Source organism: Saprolegnia parasitica, assembly GCF_000151545.1.
Source record: "Saprolegnia parasitica CBS 223.65 unplaced genomic scaffold supercont2.313, whole genome shotgun sequence".
NCBI classification, from domain to species: Eukaryota; Oomycota; class Saprolegniomycetes; order Saprolegniales; family Saprolegniaceae; genus Saprolegnia; species Saprolegnia parasitica.
Genome location: NW_012156707.1, coordinates 1 through 8,391, shown reverse-complemented (window position 1 = coordinate 8,391; position 8,391 = coordinate 1). Strand labels below are relative to the sequence as shown.

The window sequence follows — 8,391 nt, the reverse complement described above, 5'->3', positions numbered from 1 at the left end:
GGCTAAATAACGCAGCCGGCGCCGATGACCTTCGCGCAGAGATCAATGTCATGCAAACGTAGGATTGCTTCTTCAACTTGCTCAATCGGAACCTCAATTTTGGATTGTACTAGGTGCAACTCGCCGTACTTGCTGCAGCTCAAGGCGGTCTCGGGGCAGTACAGTGACAACCCCAAGCTCGTGCTCGAGTACATGGACGGCGGCAACCTCCGCCAGTACCTCGACAAGAAGCGCAAGGGCGAGTCCGTTCCGTTCGACTACTCGACGCTCGATATTGCGTGGGTCATTGCCAACGCTTTGGCCGACCTCCACCGCAACGGCTTCATGAACCGCGACCTCACAGTCAAGAGCCTCAACGTCCTCCTCTCGTCCTCCAACTACATCAAGGTGGCCGACTTTGGCCTCACAAAGGAGTTCAAGCTCGACATGACGACGTTTGTGGGGACGCCGGCGTGGATCGCACCTGAAGTCTTTGCGTCGGGAACCACGTACGGCTACGCGGCCGACATTTACTCGTTTGGCGTCATTTTGACCCAGCACACGCAGCTCACATAGTACCGGTACCGGTAGCGATCGTCAATCATGAAACCCGTGGGACTACATATTGTATGTATTTATAGAGGGTCTCAGTGCCAACTTCAAGCTGTAAGAAACAGCAGAACTGCAATTGATTCATACACTTGTATTCATTTCTACAGTCAATACAATGCCAACACTCGGATGTTTAAAACTACCGTCTGCAAACGCGATCGGTTTGCCACCGACCAAGCCTCGAGACTCTAGACAAAGCATGCTGCCACGGCGGGTCCGCGCGGGCCTGAGCCTCGCGGCCGGCTGCCTCATCATGACGTCGATCGGCGCGGGCTACGCCATCTCGGCCTGGAACGCGCAGCTCAAGGCGTACCTGCAGATGGACCAGAGCCAGATCGCGTTCGTCAGCTCGTCGCTCTCGTCTTCTACGACCGCTTTGGCGTGCGCAAGACGATCGTCGTCGGTACGATCCTCCTCCCGCTCCTCTACGCGCTGCTTTCGATGCTCACGGCCGCGAAAAGCTCGCCGCTCGCCTTGGCGCTGGCCCTAGGCTGCATCGGCCTCTCGAGCCAGTTTGCCGGCATCGTCTCGCTCGGCGCCAACGAAGGCCTCTACGGCGAGCGCCACCGCGGTCTCGTGCTCGGTCTTCTCCTCTCGTGCTTTAGCGCGGGCGGCGCCGTCTTCTCGCTCCTCTACAAGACGTTCTTCAACGACCACGTCGCTGCGTACTTTAGCTTTATGAGCGCCGAGACGCTGCTCGTGTGCGGTCTCGGCGTGCTGCTGCTTCTGCCCCACGACGACGAGGTTGCCAAGCACGAGTATGCAGCGATCGACGCCGACGTCAACGTCACGGGCTGGGCGCTCACGAAAGACGTTCGGTTCTGGTACCTCTTCTTCGCCGTGCTCATTGGCGTCGGGTCGGGCCTCTTTGTCATGGCGAACCTCGCGTTCCTCCTCGAGTCGGCGGGCGGCGCGCCCGACGCCGTCGCGCCCTACGTCTCGCTCTTCTCACTGTGCAACCTCGTGGGCCGGCTGGTTGTCGGGCATCTCTCGGACACGTACCTCGCCACCTGGACGCGCGCCTCGTTCCTAGGCCTGGGTCTGGCCATGACCATGCTCGGCCAAGTCCTCTTTGTATTGGCGCCGCTTGGATGGTTCTTCGTGCCCGTGGCCGTCGGCGGCATTGCCGAAGGCTTCCTCTTCCCCACGTACACGGTGCTGACGCGAGAGCTTTTTGGCGCCAAGTACTTTGGCGAGAACTTTGGCGCGATGACGCTCGCCAATGCGATTGGGTTTCCGCTGCTGCTTGGGCCGCTCTCGTCGCGGCTGTACCGCATCGCGTCGGCTCTCGACCCGACCTCGGGCGCCGAGGTCTGCGTCGGTCGGCACTGCTTTTTCTGGCTTTTTGCGATCGCCTTCGGGCTCAACGGCCTCGGCCTCTACTGCGCGTACAAGCTGCATCTCGCGACGCGCACGTCGTAAGCTCGTGCAGAGCGTTTTTAGAGTCTTGTGTGTGTTTTCACACAGCCTTGTTGATGAGACTGTTAGAAAGGGCCAAAGGTCCTGATGATGCCGGATGTCCTTGGCGTCCTGAGACGTGTAGGTGGATGTGCTCGGGTTGGCAGACTCCTGCAGAGAGCCATCTCCCTTGTCTTGATCTACACAAGTGTGCACACGCACCGTGTGTGTCCGAGGCGGTGTGCAATCGTGATCGAGCAGCCAAATATGAGACATGCCACCAGACGGGCTGCTAAGCCTCTGACAATCAATGCGATATGCAATTGGAGAGGTTTGAACTTTCCGTCGGCGCCAATGTGGACGTCCACACAACAAGAGACGACGCATGTCGACACTGGTAGTACGGCGAGAAGGCGGCATGCCTCATGTGATTCGTAATAGGACGCTCAGCTGTGGCACGCAGCCTTCAACGGTTGCGTCAATGATGTGGCGCTCTGCCTCGAGAGAGGCGCCAATGTCCATTGGACCAACGAGGTGCGTCCTGCAACCGACCTCGACACTACGGGTCGATGCTTGGCTAGGACGGCAGCGCAGCCCTCCTGGCGGCGGCCCAAAACGGTCATGACCCTGTTGTGGCCTTGCTGCTCGCCGCTAACTCCGCGGTTGACCAGGCGAGAAACGTACGCCGACGCGCCATTGCAGCTTGGGCTCCTGCTTATTTTTGTAGAACGGAGCGACGGCGCTAAGTCTCGCAGCGCAGAACGGCCATTGCGAGGTCGTGGCCATTGTCGTCGCCGCAAACGCCGACGTGAACCACGCCATGACGGTTCGACCACGCTCTCGTGGGACATGACGTTTTTATGGTGCAGGACGGAGCGACGCCGCTGGCGATGGCCGCGCAGTACGGTCACGATGCCGTCGTGAGAGCATTGCTAGCGGCCAACGCCGTCGTGGATCAAGCTAGAAGCGTACGTGGTCGGGTACTATGTGCGATCGCCATTCGCGTGGTCATCTCTCTAGAACGGTGCGACGCCCTTGTGTCTCGCGGCCCAAAACGGCCACGAGGCGGTCGTCGCCACGCTGCTCTCCGCCAACGCCCACGTGCGCCAAGCGACCAACGTACGGTCTCTTTTTCTCGACGGCGCTGGACCCACGACTGCACTAGAACGGCGCGACGTCGCTCTGCCTTGCTGCCAAGCATGGCCATACTGCCGTCATCGTAGCATTGCTGGCTGCCGGCGCCGACGTTGGCCACGCGATGACCGTACGGCTGTCGATGTCTCGCAGAGTAGGACGGACCGGATATCTGGACGCTAGGACGGCGCGACGGCGTTGTTTCTCGCGGCGCAGAATGGCCACGTGCGCGTCGTCACAGCTCTCATTGGCGCCGGCGCTGCCGTCGACGACGCCAAACACGTAATTTGCCGTCGCCGCCACGCATTGGAACCGTGTTGGAGTCGTAGAACGGATCGACGCCGCTCTTGGTCGCGTCACCACGCAGTTGTATCGGCGTTGCTCGCGGCGCACGCAATCGTCGACCGAGCCATGAACGTACGGCGCTTGATACATTGACACTTTTCACGCAGCACGGTACTAGAACGGAGCGACACCGCTCTTGGCCGCCGCCCAAAACGGCCACGGCATGGTCGTCACGACACTCGTGGCAGCGCAAGCGGCGGTGAACCACGCGAGAAATGTACGTGCTTTCTTGTTGCGATGGCCCCATGCATGTCTAGAATGGAGCGACACCCCTTTGGCTCGCCGCCAAGAATGGCCATGATACCATTGTCGCCGACCTGCTCGCCGCCCATGCGGCCGTAAATCAAGCTCGAAACGTAAGACGCACGTCGACGTCGCCGATGCATGCAACGTGCGGGGTCTAGGACGGGGCGACGGCTCTCTTGGCGGCGTCTCAAAACGGCCACGACGCCGTTGTAGCGATGCTCCTTGCGGCCCACGCATCGGTCAACCAAGGCGCGAGCGTAGAGAATCTCTTTTGAGAGGATGTCGCGCCATGTGTGTCCTTTTAGGATGGTGACACGCCCCTTCTCGGCGCGTCGCGCAATGGGCATCACGAGATCGTTGCTCGGCTCATCGACGCGGGGGCCGACGTCGATCAGGGCCTTCGAGAAAGCTTTCCGTCCCAGGACCAGCTTCTCATGGTACTTGTCTACTGTATCCCTGAGATAAAACGCTGCAATTGCCTTGTGCATAGCCCGGCGCGACGCCGCTGTTATTGGCCGCACTGTTTGGCCACGAAGACGTTGCCAGAGTTTTGCTCTCTGCCCGCCCCAACGTGCATGCGACCGACGCGGTACGATGCTGGTACCACCGCAACGTTTATCATCGTGGGCGGTGTAGAAGGGCCAGACAGCGCTGACGGTAGCCATGCGCGGCGGTCACTTGACCATTGTCGGTCTCCTCCTCGACGCTGGCGCCCACGCAGACGTACTTTCGATCACTGCACGCTTGGTCGTGTAGCTGCCATGGTGTAGGGCATCGACCTCGCGCGCCTCGAGGAAGCGTACGACGCGCGTGCTTCGGAGCTTTTGGCCGCGGTCGTCGCTGGGGATGTCGTGCGCGCGAGTATGCTCGTGGAAGAGAGTGTGAGCCCCAACCTCACCACCGAGGTACGACCATGTCTACGCGCTGTCTCGGCCGACGATGTCCATTGCGTAGAGTGGTGACAGCCTCTTGCACCTCGCGGTGCGCACACTCTCCTTGAGATGCTGCTGCACGCACCCGGCGTGCAGCGAAATGCACGCAACCAGGTCTGGCGCTCGCCCGGCTGCGTTCGCCGCTGTAAAATGGACGTCGACATGTATAGGAGATCGAAACCCCGCTCGTCTTGGCCATGAAGCTGCGCCACCGCCGGTTGCCGCAGCTCATCTTCTCGGCAGTCCATTGCATCGCGCACTGCGTAAGAAACCAGAGGCCGCGCGCGGTACCCAACCTCGTTGGCGTAGGTGCCCGAGCGCGCAATCCACATTGATACCAAGAGCCTCCTCGGCGACGGCGGCTTTGGCTACGTGCACAAAGGCTTGTACAAGAACGAGCGCGTCGCGATCAAGTCGGCTAAATACGCAGCCGGCGCCGATGACCTTCGCGCAGAGATCAACGTCATGCAAACGTACGATGCTTCTTCAACTTGCTCAATCTGAACCTCAATTTTGGATGGTAGATGCAACTCGCCGTACTTGCTGCAGCTCAAGGCGGTCTCGGGGCAGTACAGTGACAACCCCAAGCTCGTGCTCGAGTACATGGACGGCGGCAACCTCCGCCAGTACCTCGACAAGAAGCGCAAGGGCGAGCCCGTTCCGTTCGACTACTCGACGCTCGATATTGCATGGGTCATTGCCAACGCTTTGGCCGACCTCCACCGGAATGGCTTTATGCACCGCGACCTCAAGAGCCTCAACGTGCTTTTGAGCTCCTCCAACTACATCAAGGTGGCCGACTTTGGCCTCACAAAAGAGTTCAACCTCGACATGACGACGTTTGTGGGAACGCCGGCGTGGATCGCACCCGAAGTCTTTGCTTCGGGAACCACGTACGGCTACGCGGCCGACATTTACTCGTTTGGCGTCATTTTGACCGAGCTCGAGACGCTGCAGGTGCCGTATGCTGGCATGAACCTCTTTGCGATCGTGGACGGCGTCCGCAGCGGCGAGCTGCGTCCGTCGGTGAGCTCCAAGTGTGCGCCGTGGTACAAGGCGAGCTGCGTCCGTCGGTGAGCTCCAAGTGTGCGCCGTGGTACAAGGCGCTGGTCGACGACTGCTTGTCGTTTGATCCCAAGCAGCGTCCGATGGCGCAGACGATCATCGATCGTTTGTTGCTGCAGGAAAAGGCTCTTGTTGGTCGAGAACCGGTCACCGAGCCCGAGACCAAGACCGAGCGTCTGGTAACGCTGCCGCAACTGACGAAGGGCATGAGCAGCAGCTCGTCCACCTCGGTAAGATGCAACCATTGTGTATTGAGAGTGCTTGTCTGGTTACCCTTTGGATCTAGTCGACGTCGTCGTCCTCGTCCCGGGCGATGTCCAGTCGTCTGCCGTGCCCAGCATGCAAGACGCGCAACGCAGCTTTGAACGATCACTGCAGCAGCTGCAACGAGGCCATGCCGGACGTGTCGGCCAAGCTCACGCTCTTGCTCAAGCGCGCCAAGGTGGCCAACGCCAAGGGCTTCTCGATCAACCTTTGCATCAACTGCGACATTTGCGAAATGACCAACTTGATGACGGCGGCGACGTGCACCGACCCCGAGTGTGGCGAGGAGCTTCTGGACGACGCGGAGAAGCTGCGCATCCTCACCCGTCGCTTCGACCTCGCGACCAGCGCGGTGTAAGCTCGATGTGCACGACCAAAGAGTGTTATGCACACTCCGCACAGAGCACGTCGGATCGCCAAAGACGAGTTGCCGAGAGAGTTCTCTCTCCTTGGAGTTGTTTTGTACTTTAAACTCGTCCCTCCTGTCCTTGTAGCATTGGATCGGATTTGGACTATCGATCATGCTACGACTTTGCAACGCTAGTAGTTCATTCGGCACGGCGCGTTCGGGCCCAAGTCCAAGCCTCCCATGCTTCGCTGCAGCGGTTTGAGAGTTGTGACACCCTCTCGATGGAAGCGCCGCTGACAAGCGACCTCTTGCCTCGTATTCTCGAGAGCGAGAAGCGCGGTCACCTGGCGTTTGAAAAGGTTCAAATGCGCTACCAGCCCCATCAGGCGCCAGCACTCACACACCTCTCGTTTGACGTCGAGAAGAGTAGCGTTCAGCAGGGTCAGGCAACAGCAGCCTCGTCATTGCGTCTACTTGAGCTCGACGCCGGCGTCCATTCCTCATGCACAGTTTGACGAACGGATTTCTTCGTCGACGCATCCAGATTCAAAGTCGAAAACTTCAAAATGAAAACTTCAAAATGGCAAAAACGTACTATTTGGAAGAGATGGAAATGGAAAAGAGTCCTCGGAATGGAGCCAAGAAAGACCCCTCGGGTGCAGCTTACGCGGCGCTGATCGCGAGGTCCAAGCGACGCACGAGGATGCGCAGCTTCTCCGCGTCGTTCGGAAGCTTCCTGCCGCAATAGGAGCACGTCGCCGCCGTCATCGCGTTGGTCGTCTCGCAGTCGCATTCGATTGAGAGGTCGACCGAGAAGCCCTTGGCATTGGCCACCTCGGCGCGCTTGAGCAAGAGCGTGAGCTTGGCCGATGCGTCCGGCAGCATTTCGCCGCACTTGCTGCAGCGCTCGAGAGATGCAGCGTGGCGCGTCTTGCACACTGGACACGGTATACGACTGGACATCGCCCGGGACGAGGACGACGACATGGACTACACAATCATCGTTCAACAGACACTCAAGACGGTGGCATCAAGATACCGAGGTGGAGCTGCTGCTGCCCGAGTGGGTCAAGGCCATCGACGTGCCTTCGCGGCTGCTCAACGGCTTCTGCAGTAGGTCGGTGCTCTTCTGCAGCAAGAGACTGTCGATGATCGCAATGGGGGTCGGGCGCTTCGTTGGGTCGAACGACAAGCAGTCGTCAACGAGCTCCTTGAACCACGGCGCGCAGTTGGAGCTCACCGACGGACGCAACCGGCCGCTGCGAACGCCAGCAGTAATGTCGTAGCGGGTCATGCCTGCATACGGCTCCTGGAGCGTCTCGAGCTCCGTCAAAATGACGCCGAACGAGTAAATGTCGGCCGCATAGTCGTACGAGCCGCTCTCGCCAAACACTTCGGGTGCGATCCACGCACACGTACCAGCCCCAACCGTCATGTTTGGGTCGATTTCTCTCGTGAGGCCAAAGTCGGCCACCTTGATGTAGTTTGTGGACGAGAGAAGCACGTTGCGGCTCTTGAGGTCGCGGTGCATAAAGCCATTCCGGTGGAGGTCGGCCAAAGCGTTGGCAATGACCCACGCAATATCGAGCGTCGAGTAGTCGAACGGAACGGGCTCGCCCTTGCGCTTCTTGTCGAGGTACTGGTGGAGGTCGCCACCGTCCATGTACTCGAGCACGAGCTTGGGGAGCTTGGGGTAGTCACTGTACTGCTCCGAGGCCGCGATAAGCTCGATCAAGTACGGCGAGTTGCACCTAAATCACACGTGAAATTTGAATGGATTCGCAGTCGTGCTACGTTTGAATGGCGTCGATTTCAGCGAGAAGATCGCGAACGGCGTGACGGTTCTTGGCCGACTTGATCGCGACGCGCTTGTTCTTGTACATGCCCATGTGTACGTCGCCGTAGCTGCCGCCACCGAGACGCTCCTGTGTGATGATCGCAGTCGCTGGCTCCTAGACCAATCTCAGACGGACTATTCTTTGATGGTCTCGCGTACGTCTGGCGCGAATTGGTGGACGAATTTGTAGATAAGGTGCGGGAGTTGGCGGTGGCGCAGCTTCATCGCGA

At 59.5% G+C, this 8,391-nt stretch overlaps 3 protein-coding genes across 3 annotated transcripts; 2 read left to right on the top strand and 1 right to left on the bottom strand.

Annotated features, from left to right (window-relative positions):
* Positions 1 to 790: 790 nt before the first annotated feature.
* SPRG_16411 (hypothetical protein) lies at positions 791 to 2,013 on the top strand (the record flags this gene model as incomplete). The annotated part of the gene is made up of 2 exons (XM_012355819.1): positions 791 to 934; positions 982 to 2,013. 2 exons carry the CDS (start codon positions 791 to 793, stop codon positions 2,011 to 2,013), a joined length of 1,176 nt encoding a protein of 391 aa, XP_012211209.1.
* Positions 2,014 to 2,327: 314 nt separating this feature from the next.
* SPRG_16410 (TKL protein kinase) lies at positions 2,328 to 6,333 on the top strand (the record flags this gene model as incomplete). The annotated part of the gene is made up of 22 exons (XM_012355818.1): positions 2,328 to 2,386; positions 2,431 to 2,523; positions 2,571 to 2,669; positions 2,717 to 2,815; positions 2,859 to 2,957; positions 3,010 to 3,108; positions 3,155 to 3,253; positions 3,307 to 3,405; positions 3,587 to 3,685; positions 3,726 to 3,824; positions 3,873 to 3,971; positions 4,020 to 4,151; positions 4,205 to 4,303; positions 4,351 to 4,437; positions 4,485 to 4,619; positions 4,669 to 4,695; positions 4,743 to 4,760; positions 4,817 to 4,909; positions 4,956 to 5,119; positions 5,171 to 5,652; positions 5,703 to 5,941; positions 5,998 to 6,333. The coding sequence occupies exons 1-22, from the start codon at positions 2,375 to 2,377 to the stop codon at positions 6,331 to 6,333; spliced, it is 2,808 nt and encodes a 935-aa protein (XP_012211208.1). The 5' UTR covers positions 2,328 to 2,374.
* A 573-nt stretch (positions 6,334 to 6,906) lies between these two features.
* SPRG_16409 (TKL protein kinase) lies at positions 6,907 to 8,380 on the bottom strand. The gene is made up of 4 exons (XM_012355817.1): positions 8,321 to 8,380; positions 8,119 to 8,276; positions 7,364 to 8,075; positions 6,907 to 7,314 (listed from the first exon to the last, which is right to left on the bottom strand). Exons 2-4 carry the CDS (start codon positions 8,211 to 8,213, stop codon positions 6,988 to 6,990), a joined length of 1,134 nt encoding a protein of 377 aa, XP_012211207.1. The 5' UTR covers positions 8,214 to 8,276; positions 8,321 to 8,380; the 3' UTR covers positions 6,907 to 6,987.
* Positions 8,381 to 8,391: the final 11 nt, after the last annotated feature.